Here is a 17,260-nt window from a genome sequence, read left to right as displayed (position 1 = left end):
ATGCAAGAATTATTCGAAGATGCAGCACGAAGTCCGACTGAAATAAACAGTCTCTACGGCCCAGAAATAACAAACGAAGAAGTAACTATGGCCATTAAGCGGATTAAAGATGGGAAATCACCAGGACCCGACGAGGTGCATGATGAAATTTTAAAACTATTAGAGGCGCACCAAATCACAGCTCTTACGAAGGTATTCAACAACATCTACGAGATTGGTTACTTATCAAAATACTGGCTACTATCAATATTCATTCCATTTCCTAAAAAAGCCAACGCCAGAAAATGTGAAGAACATAGATTAATTAGTTTGATGAGCCATGTACTTAAAGTACTCCTTACTGTCACTCACTAGCGCATATACAACATATTAGAAGAACACCTGAGTGAAGTTCAATTTTGATTCAGAGTAGAACTAGGAACGAGGGAAGCACTTTTTAGTTTGCAAGTTCTAATACAGATAACCAGGGATGTCAGCTGAAAAAACTAAACAACATAAAATGCAGATCAGTTGCTTTAATTTTCTCATGTTTTCTCTTAAATGACCACTTCTCTTTAACTACCAGCTTTTGATTCCCCGAGAGTGGTCGCTGTAGAAAGGTTTAACCATATAACCATTAAAACTTTTACGAACAGAACATTATGGAAAATATAAAGAAGCAGATTTTTAACTGTCAGTTTTTAAATTTTTAATTTTAAGTTAGTATTGTTTTTCTTAAATAGTATAAAAAATATATCTTACCTCGTAGACCGAGATCTTGGAGTTTCAATGCAGAGAATGGAGAGTATGGAATGGATGCTGCTCTTTGACACTAGGGGTCCATTTGTTTGCTAAAAAAACATAGCGTCATCAGTATTCTGCATACGACACACGCTCGACCTTATCCTTACCTTTGTAATACATCTCCTTTTTCATGGAAGGACAGTTGGAGTTCTGAAACAAACGAAAACGTTGTTAGTAGTGAAGTCCAACGCAAAAGAATGGCTTTAATAGAGTTGTCACGCGGAAACCGCTTGGAATTCTGTCCGAAAAGACGCGAAATCGAAAGCGAGAAGTATTGACGAAGTACGGGTTTTTGTCTTGAATTTAATGAAAAAGAGAATCTTCGATTGACCCTATTATTGTCTAGTAAACACATGTATTTGTACGGTATCTTTTAGGATAAATGGGTTCTTCTAGAATTACAAAAACATATTTTTAGATTATGTTTTTGATATATAGTTACTCTCACTGAGACTTACAATTTATTGATAGAATTGCCAAAATTTTCTTTTTTTTATTGGAACTTTTGTAAACGATTTGTTGGAAAAACGTTTTTGAAAAATTCCATCCATATACACATTAATTCTTTAGGTACTATTTAAAAGTTTTTCTTGTCGGAATATTAAAGCTGTAAGTAATGTTCAGGGGTCTTCTTCTCTTCTCATTGCGCCGTCTCCTTTCGAAGGTTGGAGATCCAACTGGAGGTTCAGGGGTCGAAAAAATATAAAGGAAAAACTTAATTTTTCTTATACATATAATAAATCGACAGGTTAACAACATAATACATAATAATACAATATTAGTATTAAAAACATATAAATATCTTAATAAAAAACAGTTTTCACAAAAACAAAAAAATGACACTTTTTTGTCACTATAACAGTTCAAATCCTAGGTTACCTTAGAATCGTCTTCGCCAACATGTATGGTCAGTTCAGCCACGCCATCTCTTAAATGTTCTTTTCTAAGGTACTCCTGTTTTACTGCAATAATGTGATCGCAAGTTTTTTTCCATACATCTGCTCCGAGATTGTTAAATTTTTTTCGGCTATCTGTCTAACGTCTGACATTTTAAATGACACATTTTTTGATGCTACATGATTTTTGACTACTCCCCAATTTTGTCAATCGGATTTAGTTCAGGGTGGTATGGAGAAAAACGTAATACAATGTGTCCTTGTTTCGCCATTATTTAGTCTACTACATATTGTTTATATGTTGGCTTATTTAATTTTTGCACAAAGTTCGGATTTCTATCGGTCACTTCAGAACAAATCCATTTTTCTGTGAGCCTTTGCTGCATGTCCTTTTGAAAATGTAGGAGCCGCTTCATAGGCTACGTTGTGGTTACATGCGTTGTCCAATACAAGCACGGCTTTCTGGTGCAAGTTGGGAATTAACTTTTCTTGAAGCCATTTTGTAAATTTGTCGTGGTTCATATCGTTGTGATAATCTCCAGTACGCTGACTAGATTTGAAAATTAGGAGGCAATTTGGAACAAAACCTTTTTCCACTCCTACATGTACAATAATTAACCTCTGACCTTTGGCAAGAGAAGCCTTTAAACAGTTTGTACCATCATCCCATGATTTAGATGTTTTGTGATTGCTGCGAAAATGTTTCATCGGTATCTTCTTCAGGTACCATCTCCGCTACGGAGGTTGGCAATCATCATAGCTATTTTAATTCATCGGTATAGATACTATTATAACCCCCTACTTTATAATTTTCATTTTTCTTAGATAGTCTGTTCTTTTGGATGGAATATCCTTTTTTTCCATCAGTATTTCTCTATTATCCTTGGTTGTTTGCCATTTAAAACCTAACCTAACCTAACCTAAAAAAGAAACCAAAAGAAAATAGAATGCTTACGTTTCCACTACACTGCAGCCATTTAATGCAGTCCTTGTACTTACCTGTTTACTTCCCCTTTAAAACTGATTATAATTCTCAGTATGCATCATGAATAGTTTTAAATCAAGCAGTCGAATTAGCTTTTAGACCCTAGAATATTGTGTCCGGTTTTTCGGCAACCGGCATTTACGCTTTCAATCGTGATGTGTTTAGTGAAATTGATTTTATGTCTATCGCAGTGCCCTAAGTCCCCGGCAGCCCTTAGATGGGCATAGGGTGCGAAGAATCCCCGGGAGGATAAAGATTGCTACATGGAATGTGCGAACCATGTATGAAAGCGGCAGAGCGCACAATATCGTCAAAGAGATGGAAAGACTAGACATTAATATACTAGGAGTCAGTGAAACTCGGTGGCCTAACTCTGGGCAATGTACAATTCGAAACCACACAATCTACTACTCCGGAAATATCACTAAGACACACAGAAATGGAGTAGGCGTAATCGTGTCCCCATCTATAAAAAGTGCAGTAAAAGCATGCACTCCCTTCTCAGACAGAATGTCACTCCTTCAGCTGAAAGCATATCCACTCGATCTAAATATCATACAAGTATACGCGCCAACAGCAGACAAAGATGACGAGATTGTGGAAGAATTTTACCAACAACTGGAGACCCTGATGAGAATGACCAAGAAAAGCGAAGTGACATTAATAATGGGCGACTTCAATGCAAAGGTCGGCAGAGGTAAGGTGTCAAACGTTGTGGGCGGTCACGGATTAGGAACTAGAAACGAGAGAGGGGAACGTCTCATACGCTTCTGTCAGGAACAAAAACTATTGATAACTAATACTTTTTTTAAACTGCCCCCTCGCAGACTTTACACCTGGAAGTCGCCAGCAGACTCGAAAGAAACAAATGTAAGAAACGAGATCGACTTCATTGCCATACCAGAAAGATTCAGAAACTCAATCACATCAGTGAAAACCTATCCCGGGGCTGACGCTCAATCGGATCACAACCCAGTGGTAGGTAAACTGGGAATCAAACTAAAACGTATAGAAGGGAAGCCTAACAAAACCAAGATGAACATTAGGAAATTAAAGGATCCCAACATTAAACAACAAGTACAGGAATCCTTAAGAAGAAACATTGGAAACTTGAGTGAACCCGCACAAGACGCAGTTGCTAAATGGGAAGAAATAAAAAGAGCTGTTGAAATGACAAACAAGACACTTCTGTTACAGGAGCGCGTAAAGAAGAAAGAATGGATGACGGATGAAATCCTTGATATGATGGAAGAAAGAAGACAACACAAATGCAAAAATCAAGTGAAGTATCAAGAAACAAGTCACAATATAAAAACAAAGATAAAGGAAGCGAAGGAACGCTGGCTGAAGGAGAAATGCGATGAAATCGAAGAGTGCGACAGAAGATATGACTACCACAACATGCACAAAAAGATCAAAGAATTAACAACTCAAAAGAAAACCAATAATCCCCACCCGACACTAATAGACGCAGACGGTCACCTTATATCAGACGACTTGAAGCTCATTGACACATGGAAAGATTACGTAGAACGACTTTTTAACGATAAACGCAGAGCGACAGTGGACCAAGATGACGACATGACTGGACCCGAAATACTAAGGTCTGTAGTGGAAAAAGCCATTTCATCGCTAAAAAACGACAAAACACCAGGTCCCGATAACATACAGGGCGAGATCATAAAACTCCTATGCGAAACGGATGATCACTTCCTCGATTTTCTGACAGGCCTTTTTAACACCTTGTACGACAAAGGGGAGATTCCGGAGGAATGGCTTCGATCGACCTTTGTAGCCATACCTAAAACACCAAGTGCAAAACACTGTGATCAACACCGCTTAATAAGCTTGATAAATCACATTACCAAAGTTTGTGGCGAAAGGCGATCTTCAGTCTGCAAGTTTTAATTCAAAGATGCAGAGACATGCACAAAGATGTCCACTTGTGCTTCATCGACTTCTCCAAGGCGTTTGACAAGGTCAAACATGATAAACTCATGGAAATGCTCAGGAAGATGCATATTGATGGCAAGGATCTGCGCATAATAACCAGTCTCTATTGGAACCAAAGTGCTGAGATAAAGATGGGCAACTTACACAGTGGGAAGATAGATATTAAAAAGGGTGTACGACAGGGATGCGTCATCTCGCCGCTCCTGTTCAATATATACTCTGAACAAATCTTCAGAGAAGCACTGGGAGAAGTTTCGGAGGGTATCAAAGTAAACGGAGAGGTAATCAATAATATTAGATATGCTGACGACACAGTTATTATCGCAAATGACTGCAACGAGCTTCAAAGACTCATGCAAAGCATACACACATCAAGTCAAGAATATGGTTTAGAACTCAATACAACCAAAACTAAATGCATGCTCATCAGCAGAACACAACAACCTCCGATGCAACTGACATTAAACAACCGAAAAATAGATTGAAAAAGCGCGAAACGCGTTCAACAATATGAAAAAGTGGTTCACAAGCAAAATCTCGATGGAACTAAAATTAAGACTGGTCAAGTGTTATGTCTTCCCGGTCTTGTTCTATGGAGCAGAGGCATGGACCACAACGGAAGCCACCCTGAAGAAACTAGAATCCTTTGAGCTGTGGATATATCGCCGTATTCTTCGGATATCCTGGACAGACCACATCACTAACGTGGAAGTAATGCAGAGAATAGGCAAAAGCAAAGAAATAATCTTCACCGTAAAGAAACGGAAGCTTGAGTACTTCGGACATGTCATGAGGCATACTAAGTACCGGCTGCTACAGTTAATAGTCCAAGGAAGAATCGACAGTAGGAGAGGGCCGGGAAGAAGACAACACTCATGGATGCATAACCTGCGACAATGGTTCGGACTAACATCGACCGAACTGTTCAGAGGTGCCGTAAACAAAGTCAAAATAGCCTTGTTAATAGTCAACGTCCGAAACGGATAGGGCAAAGGAAGAAGAAGAAGTGACGGATTGACCACTGGAGACATTAAGTACAATTCTAGAAGATGCATCATCTTTACCGAAAACCAGCGTGCAAGAGGAAACTTCGAACCCTGTGAACAGTCGAGAGTGAAAAGCCTTAACGTCAAAAGCCGTACAGCGTACAAGAGAACAATGTCAACACTAAACAAAATTTTGTTAGTCCAGAAATTTTGCGACCGCTTTCCAAGGCAGGTCCAGAGGCAAGTATAGAGGCTATCTTTTTCGAGTGATGAAGAGGAACGAAACGAGTTAGGCAAAAGCAGCAAAGATATATTACATGTTAAAAGCCACGAAAGAGAAATGCTTTAAATTAAAGCTCTTGAGGATGTAAAGACCCTCCAAGTGGGAGACTTCGTTTTAGTTAAATTTGACACAAAGACTTCAACTGTGAATTATGTGGGTCTGATACAAACAAAGGCAGATGATGAATATGGAATTAAATTTTTACGTCGTCACGAAATTTATTTATTTACCAATGGAAGATAGTTATTCAGTTCGAGAACAAGAATTATCGAGAATTACCGTATCCAAACAATGTAGGTGGAACAGAAAGAGTTAAATCTACATTTGGTTTGGACTTTCGTTATTATCAAAGTGTTCGTTAATTTTTACATTTTGTTTAATAATTAATAATATATAGTTTCTGTTGTTGATTAATATAATTAATGAACATTTTGCATTGTAAACTTTCTTTATGTTTTTTTTTTTCAATAATTAATAAACATTTCCAAAAAGCTTACAATGTCAATCTGTCTTAACGCTCCCTTACCAAGGGAGCGATGATACACCATTTCATTTCAATACATATAAACATTTTAAGTAATATTTTGAAAGCATGTAAACATATTATCTTGCAAATTGCATTATTGCATATTACAAATTGCAAATTATTGTATAATTTATAAAAAATAAAATTCATTTTTTGTGTCCCTAGTCTCGCCTACTAATTACTAAGTAAGATTACTAAATAAACTAAAAATTAAAAAAATTGAATACCTACTAAATAAACTTAAACATAATTTAATCAGTTTTGTTAATTTATATTTCTGGTGACGTGTGAGTTTCCGAAATCAATAATAAAGGCGGTACTAATAGTATCATCCCACTATAATAGGAGTACTGTAGTTGTAGTATTGTTTTCATTCGTTAGTGTAAAGACGGCGGAACTGGTTTGTTAATTGATTTTTAAATACTTTCTTTTTATTTTTAGCTTTGATTTGACACATTTTGTAAAAATGGTACAACCTTATGATTTACTAAGAATTTACTGGACGAGAGCATTTTTAAATGTTTAACCTGCACATTTTTTGCTTGTTTGTAGTTGAATTTATAAAGTAATTCTTGGACAGAAGTAGCGCGTTATTTAGTCTGCTTCTAATAATTTTTTAAACGTCATTGCGACACATTTTACAGCTCTTTGCAGAACAAGAAAGAACCGCTCGACTATAGCAACATGTGCAATATAATTTGGCGTGTCCCCACAGTTTAAGACGTGTTAAGTAGATTGTAATCACGTCGTTTTATTCCTATTGGTCAAATTATTTTCCAACAATTGCCAACTTTACTTGAACATACGAACAAATTGCAACATATGGGATATCATAATATATTATAGTAATTTGTCTTGTCACATATATCCATCTGAGATACTATGAGGAATTAAAACTATAAACTCAAACTTAGAATTTTATTTCGCTCCAGGAAACAAACATACCAGTTGATAAGTTGCAAGGGACGGGATTTATCTGCATATGCGGTGTGTGCGTGTGTGAGAATTTTATTCTGAGCTGGATTGTTAATTGATGATTCGACCTTACTCTTGTTAGGTCATGTTGTTTCTTGTACATTGGGCAATCTCTTGATATTGTCGAATGATCAGAAGATTTACAGTAAATGCACATTTGTAATAACTTCGGTCTTTTTTTTGCTGCGATTTCTAGTCCGTGATCTGTCATCCAGTCTTTCACTACGTTGTCCGTATGTCTTACCCGAAATTGGAGATCCAGCTCGTCCTGCGCTACTATCAGCACAGCAAGATCATCAGAAAGATATTCCGCCATCACATTCATTAGATAGTTAGGATACTCCCTCTCTTCCAATGCCCGCATCACCTCTTTTCACTGCAGAGTGTTGAATGCATTTCTAACATCGAAGAGCATCAGAGCCACCCAGCGCTGTTCATCCCCAATGTTGTATAATGCCTCGATTGCACTCAAAATTGCGTTAACTGTGCTCTTCCCTTTGCAGAATCCGAATTGTCTTGTAGATAAGCCTCCTGATCTCTCAATCGTTTCGTCGATCCGTCCTCGCAGCATCCTCTCGCACAACTTTCCGATGCATGAGAGGAGGCATATGGGGCGATATTTCTCATCAGTTTTGGGAAGTCCTTTTAGCCTGAATTAATATATGGTCTATTTGGTTAATTTTTTGTCAAATTTCTTCTAAATATAATTCTCTTTCCTTCTAAAGTAAGTGCTCATAATTTCAGGTCCTACTCAATTGTCAACACTTCTTCTTCTTGATGTGCCTATTTGTTACGAATGTTGGCGATCATCATGGCAATCTTTATCTTATCTGCAGCAGCGCGTAAAAGCTGCACATATGTTGTATTGAACCAGATTCTGAGGTTTTTTAACCAATATGTTCTTCATCTTCCTGGACCTCGTTTACCAAATATTTTTCCTTGCAGGATGGCTTGAAGGAGAGTATATCTGGTTTCATTTCGCATAATATGTCCGAAGAACTGTAACTTTCGAGATTTGATGGTGGTCAGTACTTCTCGATTCTTATTCATTCTTCTGAGGACCTCCTCATTTGTGACTCGGTCAGTCCACGGGATCTTAAGCATTCTCCGATATAGCCACATCTCCAATGCTTCCAGTTTTCTGCACATATCTTCGTTCAAGGTCCACGATTCAACACCATAAAAAAGGACAGAGAAGACGTAGCATCGTAGCATTCTTACTTTTGTATCAAGAGAGAGGTTGTCACTCTTGAAGAAGGCCCCCATCCGATTGAAGGTGGATCTAGCTTTTCCGATGCGTGCTTTAATCTTCTGGTTGTTGGTCCATTCTTCATTTATTATGGTGTCGAGGTAGTTGTAGTGCGTCACTCTTTCTACAGGGGATTGGTTGACGTAGAGTTGACCTTCTGTTATTCTTTTCTTGCTAATTATCATAAGTAGACTTCGGCAAATATGCAAATAAAAATGTAGAAAATATGCGCATAAATATGCACGTGTTTACCCGAAAATATGCAAATATTTTACAAAATATGCATACAAATAAATAAAAAAATCGCAAAATATTAACAATTTTATTTAAAAAAAAAAGTGTACATAACTAAATATTTCCTACTATTCATTAAGATTTACATTTATTTTAAGTAACTACATCATTTTTAAGTATGAATAAACTTATTTAGAATTATGGTAACAATAAATGACCAAGTGGTGTTCAAAATTTTCTAACAAAAACTTGTGGCTTCTGTCTGAGTACATATATTTATATATGGAAAAACTTCGTTCAACATCAACTGATGTAACGGGAGCATTTTTCAAACTAACCAAAACATTTGGTTCTAAATTAATTGTTTCCGAAATATTTCCAGCTAGAACACTGACTACTTCAGAAAGAATATGGTAACCTTTATTTTTTTCCATAGTAGCTTCAAATTTTTTTAAAATATCTTTTCCAATATTACATCTAACGTTCCGACAACATGACGCAAATTCTTTTATTAATGCTGTACTTTCGAACAATGACAGTTTTGGTGATTCTAACTGAGTAATTGTTTTTTGAACAAAACTAAAATTTGATTTTATAAATGAAAGTTCTTGTTGAAGCAAGTTACTCTGAAAAGTTTGTTTAGAATCCAAAAGAGATTGGGAACTTTCATCTGTTAACGTATCAATTATGTTCTTTATTTTAACAAAATGATCTGCATAAAAATTAGCTGCTTCTAACCATGTTCCTCATCGCGTTAAAATAGGTTGTGGTGGAAGAGGAATGTTAGGTAGCATTTCTTTATAAAGTTGAATTCTTATAGGAGATTTAAGAAATACTTTTTTGACACTGGATATCATGGTATTTACAAGAGGAAACTTTTTTCGTATTTCCTCTGCAACTCTGTTTAATCCATGCGCTACACAAGTAACATGTATTAAATCTGGGAAAAATATTTTTAAATTTTGTCCTGCTTTCACCATATAAGGAGCAGCATCCGATAAAATAAGCAGTAATTTATTAGAAGGAATAGTTGTCGGAAGAAAAAAAGTTGCTAATGTTTCTTGTATAAAACGCGAAATTGTTAAAGCATTTGTTATCTCAAGTTGCTGGCATGAAATAAGATGAGATTTTGGTAAGGTATCTTCTTTAAGAACACCAATCAATAAATGAGCAATATACTTTCCTGAGGAATCAGTGGTTTCGTCTACAGATATGTAAAAATAATTATCTGCAATTTCTTCCTTAATATTAATTAACACCGACGAGTATAGCCCGTTCACATTATTTCTTCTTAGAGACCGATCACTTGGAACATTAAGTTTGCAATATTTTTTTAGAAACGAACTAAAATTTACATTTGCTAATTCTGAAAGCGGTATGTTTGCAGACACTAATGCGCGACACAAGTCTTCATTAAAAGTTTCTTGCTCATCTAATTTTTTTGAAGTAGATTGGAAACATTTAGCCATTGAAGTTTGATGTTTTCATTGATTGAAGGTGTTTTTGGTTAATCAAATAACTGGTTTGGAAAAAAAAAACACTCGCTAAGTGTTTTAAATGCAGTATTAATCCACAAATTAGTTTTTGTTACTAACCATTAGTACATCATATAACTTATTTTAAAATTCAACAAAAGTTTTTTTTTTGTTAATTCAATTACAATAAAAATAATTGTGTTTTAGAATAGCTGACTTCATAAAAAAAAGTAAAGGTGAAAAATTTTTCTAAATACACACCATTGTATTGTACCATGGACAATTTTTTCTCACTAAAGGAAGCTATTTTTCATTTAAAAACAACCTACGAGTACTAAATTTCAAGTAAATACGTTTATTGGTTTTAAAGTTATTGTTGTTATTAACTAAAAGAATTTAATTTTTTTAAATTTTAACACCCTGTATCTCGAAAAGTAAATAAGTTTGACCCCTCATTAACTATATCGTTTTGTTCAATTTTTCGAGAAGTATCTACAGTCAAACGTTGTAAGTGTTATTTGGAAACACCCTGTATGTATGAAATATTAGATATTTAATAGAAAATATTAGATACTTACAATTTTGCCACAGACTGAACAGTAGATTTTTCCCATATCCATAGACAGCTCTTTATAAGGTTTAATCCAAGTTGAAGCACTGGTTGTTTTAGGCATTATAAAATCACAATCTTCCTTTTTGTTACGCACAACGAGTGTTTACGCTTTGAATATCAAAACAAAAATGATTTACAAATCTGAGCATCAAATTAGAAATGTTTAGGTACCTAATTCAATAAACTGGGAGATTTTGGAAAATCCCTAAATTAGGAACAAAACTATTAGCCGTTTACCTGCTGTTAAGATACAATAAATTGTAGATAGATTTGGGGATTAGATCATAAAATGCAAATGAGCGAACCCTTAGCGATTATCCAATAACTGAATGCCTCAGTGACCGAGACTTTCTAAGAATGTTGAGGGCTACTTAAATTGATCTTCTTTGAAATTGTAAATGTTTTGTACCTGTAGAGATTACGTACTTAGATCATTTCTTGATTAAAATGACTACAAAATTTTATACAAGAATTGAAATAAATTGGTATGTTTAAAAATTTTCAAATACAGTATAAAAATCTGAACTTTTATGCACTTTATGCAAACTTTTATACAAATATGCCAAAATATGAAATATTTGCATAAAATATGCACAATATGCAAAATATGCAATATGCATATTTGCCGAAGTCTAATCATAAGCTTTGTCTTCTTAACGTTTATATTGAGTCCATATTGTTGACTGTAATACGTGATTTTGTTCATAAGAACTTGTAGGTCTTCTAAGTTGTCCGCAAATACTATGGTGTCATCTGCATATCTGATGTTGTTTAGCCTGCAACCATTTAGTAGAATACCTTTTTCAGTTTCGTGCAAAGCTTCGATAAATATTCTTTCAGAGTACATATTGAAGATTAGAGGAGATAAAATTCAGCCTTGTCTCACTCCACGCATGATTTTCACATAGTCAGTGTGTTCACGTTCAACTCTGAGATTTGCTGTCTGATTCCAGTAGAGACTTCTACTTATTTTCAGATCTTCTTTGTTAATTCCTGTTTCTTTTAGTATTTGCATCATCTTGGCGTGCTGTACTCGATCAAACGCTTTCTCGTAATCAACCAGACATGCGTATACGTCGCAGTTGACGTCTCTCCATCTCTGGAATAAGACTTGTACTGACAACAAAGCCTCTCTAGTACCAACAGAATTTGTGAACCCGAACGGGTTGGGGGAAATTTGACTTTTACACAGCTTGTAGATTCTCTTAGGAATTATCTTTAGGAACAATTTTAGGAGATGACTCATGAGGCTTATAGTACGGTAATCTTCGCATTTTTTGGCTCCTGGTTTTTAGTTAGTAGGTCAACGCTACTAGTCTTAATCCATTGCCATTGTCTGCTTTGTGTTTAGCGCAGTCCCTGTAATATTTCTTTATACATACATCTTTTTTCCCAATTTTCCCACTAGCCTCCTCTATAACCATTACAATTTTTATTATTTACCACAATTATAAACACCAATTATTTGGTGTTTGGTCCTATATGTTTACTAATGTACTATTTGTAATCAGCGTCTTTATCATCCTTATCTTTTTCTTTTGTAGAAGCATGAACATTTCCAATTCTTAATATAATTTTATATAAAAGATTTTATCAAATACCAACATAAACTCTTTGTCTCTAAAAGATTTTCTTAAAAAAAAACTATTGATAAATGTTTCCATTGTACATACGTGCAATTTTTTTTAAAGGAATTTCTAGAGCTGTCTGGTACTTTTTCCTTTATTTTATCTAAGATTCCATTTTCACTGCAAATAAAATAAAAAAAGATAACAGTTCTCTGTTATCTGCTATCAGAAAGCCACAACTTCCCGCGTCGGCAACGTATCATATCAACACGGTCCTCCGGCTCGTCATCCCTACCGTAAACTATTGTTGACGAGTGGAAATCGCGCCACCGGAGCACCGCAAAGCTTCCATTAAGTAAGTCTTTCCCGGAGGGAGACCGGGGCCATCTATCACGGGCATCCCCGGGCGGGGCATGCAAAGTGCACATTAGCACCAACCAGACGAACCTTACAAGGCCGATTTGTGACCAAGATACTGAACTATTTCGAAGAAAGCACGACGGGAGGATTTAGTGTGCTTGGCTTATAGTGTACTTGCCAAGTTATGAAATTTAGAGTTTAGTTTGAATAAACTGAGAAGCAGCAGTGTTTATTCGGTGATAAAAAGTGAATTTGACGATCTATGTAAAAGTTCTTTTTAGGTTATGTAAACTTTATATTTTTCGAAATAGTTTTTACATATTCTCCTTTATTTTAAAGCTGCTCGTCTTTTTTATTATATTTTAGATGTAGCTTCTTGCATAATAGATTTCTATTACGTTTGATGAAAAGATTCTTCTCGATGTACATTCACTGTCGTGTTTCTTTATGTACGTCTTCATAATTCATCTTCTTGTTAGTTCGTATTATTACGTTTTTCTGTGGGTTTAGGGATTAAGTGAAGTAAACATAGTTAAACTAATTTTATTTAATTCACTTACTACAAAAAACTATGCTAATCATATAAAAACTAAACTTCAAACGCTGGGTCACCTTAAATAAACAAATAGTAATTTCTAGATTTTTCGTGTGTATTATACTTAAAGCCGAGAACTGCTGACTGGAATTTTCGCGAAAGAAAAAAAAGTCAACTTGTAAAGTACATAACATCGTCCCCTTCTTTCAGACTGTTCGCCCCGAACAGCATCTAAATGGACCAGTTCGGTAGATTCTGTCCTTCATAAGAACACAGTCTCTCCAGGTTGACGAACTTTGGCTTATTCCGTGGCTTCGGTTACATCATATATACAAAAACGTTTATCTTCTTAGTGACCAGGTATGGTCCCTCCCAGGGCCTCTTTAAGTTGAGACACAGACTTTTTCTTCTCGTTAGTTGGTAGATCCAGACTGCATCACCTTCCTTAAAGCTAACGGGAGTGGGCTTCTGATCGAACTTAAACTTCATCCGGTCACTGATAAGTTGTAGCTTATTCCTGCCGAAATCATGGACCTAAACCAGTTGATCTTTTGAGGCCGCTGGCTTATGCAGGGAGTGTCTCTTGTTCCGCCTCTCCATCTGGTAGATTGCCATATAGGATATCGATGGGAATCTCTCAATCAGTCAATAACATTGTTGAAGTGTAACCAGTTGCTTCATGTTGGGAGCTTCCATAGGCTAGCAGAAACAGTTTGTTCCAGTTTATCTGATTTTCATATACAAACATGGACAGGTAGTTGTTTATAATATAATCTTCCATATCTTGCCGAAAATAACCCAGTAGTACCTCTCACGGACTCTAATCAGAGTCCTATTGGTTCCAAAAATGTCCAAAATCCACTGTTTTTTTGTTTCATCTAGACTCTCCCAGTTACAAGTGACAACATCATCTCGCAGACACAAGGAGTCCCACTGAAGCCAATAGCCCTTCACTACTTGCCCATATTTTGTGGACTAACTCCATTGTCCAGTCACTCACAGAATATTTTTAGATCTGATTTTTTTTTCTCTTCAGCCCACTTCCATCCTCTTGGGTTTTTAACTGTAGAATCTGGCCCTCTCATTCTTCTTGGCCCTCGCAGAATCAGCAGTTTCCATCTTTGCATGGTTTTGTCGAGAGACCGTCGGTATTTCCATGGCTTCTTCTCGCTTGGAATTCTAAAATCATAGGTCAGTAGTTTCTCCTGCCATCGAGCTTCTGGCCATCAGGTGTCTTAAAATTAAGAAGCCATTGCAAGGCGGAATGGTCGAAACTAATCAAAAATCTTCTACCATAGAGCAACGAAGGATATTGTGTTACTGCTTTAACGACCGCCCATAACTCCTTTCTGGTGTAGTTTCTTTTCACTTTTCCTAGAGTTTTACTAAAGTGTCCTATAACGTGTTCCTAACCCTCTGCACTTAGGAAAGCTCCGCCTCGATTCCATTTTAAGAAGCATCCATATTAAGCCATATTTAGATATGCTAGGATTAAAGCTGTTGTCAATTTATTTTTTAGTGCGGTAAAAGCAAGCTGGCAGTCTGGTGTTTAGTCAAATGACAGCTTCTTCTCAGTCAGGTTATGGAGAGGTTTGGCAATCTATTCAAAATCTTTCACAAAGCGACGATAGTAACTGCAAAGGCCAAGGAAACTTCGGACATCGTGTTTGTTTTTTAGTGTGAGCTATTCTTGTACTGCTTTTATTTTTGCCGGGTCTGCTACAACTCCGGAGGATATAATTACGTGTCCAAGGAAACTTACTTTTTCTTGGACGAGCTAGCACTTCTTGGCATTTACTTGTAGGTGAGTGTTCCTAAGTCTGCTGAAAACTTCTTTCAAATTGACAAGGTGTTTGTCGAAAACTTTTCCGATGACCACCATGATGTCGTCGAGGTATACCAGACAGGTTTTTAATGTAGTTCCCTAAGTACTAGCTTCATTATTCGTTCAAACGTGACAGGTGCATTACACAATCCGAATGTCATCACTTTAAATTGGTAGAACCCATTTAGAACAGAAAATGCTGTCTTCTCTCTATCTTCAGAGTGGATTGCAATTTACCAATAGCCGCTTTTAAGATCCACTGTGGAAAACCATTTCGATCCAGCCAAGGCACTAATGGTATCGTAAATACGGGCAGTAGGTGGCTGTATTTCTTAGTACGCTATTTAATCTTCTATAGTCGACACAGAACCTTGTAGAACCATCTTTCTTAGTTATCAACACCAATGGAGAAGACCAGGGGCTACTCGACTATTCAGTGACATTCTCCTTCCGCATATCTTCAATCTTCAATCAACCGATTTTGAGGACCACGTTTTTGGTCCTATCAATTAAAAAAAAACACTAACTTCGTTCCAAAGAATTCTAGGTCAATATTTTTTTCTTCTAAATTTGTAAAAAAATACAGGAGTTCTAAGTGTGAAGAAATAATTTTCTTGCAGGCAATGGTTAAAAAGTTATTCTAATTGTTTATAAGCAAAATTTGACATGTTTTTGAAAAAATTTTTTTGGAATATTTAAAATTATTTTTCCTCATTTTTTTTTTAATAATATTAATAGAAATAATATTTATTTTTTCCAGAAGCTACCCGTATAGTTACTATATCTACATAATTTTCTTACTTATATTGTTGCAAATAAATTTAATTTATGAAAAATAAATTAAATAATTTTAAACTATTTGACCGATCGACTTGAAATTTTGATCATATTTTAAGCAGAACAATACCCAATACTGTATTTAATATAAACGATACAGTTTTATTTTTAAAAAAGTTATTAACATTTATAAAAAACCAAAATGTTTGACTTTTTTTGAAATTTTCTAAACAACAAATCAGACTAGGACCATTAAAAAACTCACTTTAAAGGTTTTTATAGGCCTTATAGGTTTCTTACCCTCAAATTTGTTTCAAATGCTTCACTTTTTGCTGATAGACGAAAAGAGCAAAAATTTACCGTTTTTTTACCTTAATTTGTTAATAAATAATTAAGTCCAAAAAAGCGTCTACAGATAGGTTTTTGTTACAGAAGTCCATACTACTCAAAACAACTGTCGGTTGCCCGGCCGGACGAATGTCACGAAAAAAAGCTTATTTCCCTGAGCTAAGAGATATATGTCAAAAAAACATAATTGAAAGTAAAACAAAGGGGCAAACATTAGCTAATTTTTCAGTACAATTGTTTTAAAATCTAAATACCTAACTCTGTAATAACGTGATTGCTCTGCATTTATCTTTGAGCTGTTTGTGTCTTAAATTCCTTTGTACGACTAAACATCAATGGCAAGCGAACCTCAATACTACTATTGTTCCGAAAAATACATCTTCACTCTATGTGAAATGCACTTCAAGAATTAAAGGAGCCCCGGCAAAGAGCGGCGCTCTAAAAATGCTCAAGACAACATCGATGAAAAAACAGAGCAATCATCTAATTGTACTCTAAGTTCGCGTATTTACTAAGAAGCGGAAAATGGCAAGGCATGAGTAAATCACCGGATTTAATCCCGGCAAAAAGTGTCGGGTTCTCAACTCTATTGTACACACGAAGCCACTTAAGTTATTATAATTTTATTAATGACATCTTGTTGTCTCACTTTTTGACACAGGACTTAATTATTTAGTTCGCACTTCAGAGAGCACTAGGTCATTAAATATTTACTGCAAGTGGTCGACGAGTGAAGCTTGTTGCTTAGAGGAAAGTGCATTTTAGTTGTAGTCGGATTTATAATGACATCTTTATTTAAATAGGAGTGGAACTTGAATATACTCGTGTAACGATTTTGCTGAAAAAATAGGACAAAATTGTTTATTTTAGAAATTCTGATAAATAGGAA

The 17,260-nt window shown here is 35.6% G+C and overlaps 1 protein-coding gene across 1 annotated transcript in view; it reads right to left on the bottom strand.

Annotated features, from left to right (window-relative positions):
- LOC140437924 (carbonic anhydrase-related protein 10-like) overlaps positions 1–17,260 on the bottom strand; it is a 907,307-nt gene that overhangs the window by 3,288 nt on the left and 886,759 nt on the right. Inside the window, exons 9-10 of the mRNA XM_072527712.1 lie at positions 891–933; positions 742–830 (exon numbers count right to left, since the gene is read on the bottom strand). Coding sequence (XP_072383813.1) covers positions 766–830; positions 891–933 — 108 coding nt within the window. The 3' untranslated portion in view covers positions 742–765. The remainder of the gene's footprint in view (positions 1–741; positions 831–890; positions 934–17,260) is intronic.

Source organism: Diabrotica undecimpunctata, chromosome 1, assembly GCF_040954645.1.
Source record: "Diabrotica undecimpunctata isolate CICGRU chromosome 1, icDiaUnde3, whole genome shotgun sequence".
NCBI lineage: Eukaryota > Metazoa > Arthropoda > Insecta > Coleoptera > Chrysomelidae > Diabrotica > Diabrotica undecimpunctata.
Note: the sequence above shows the minus strand (reverse complement) of the source record. Positions and strands in the feature narration are given on the sequence as shown.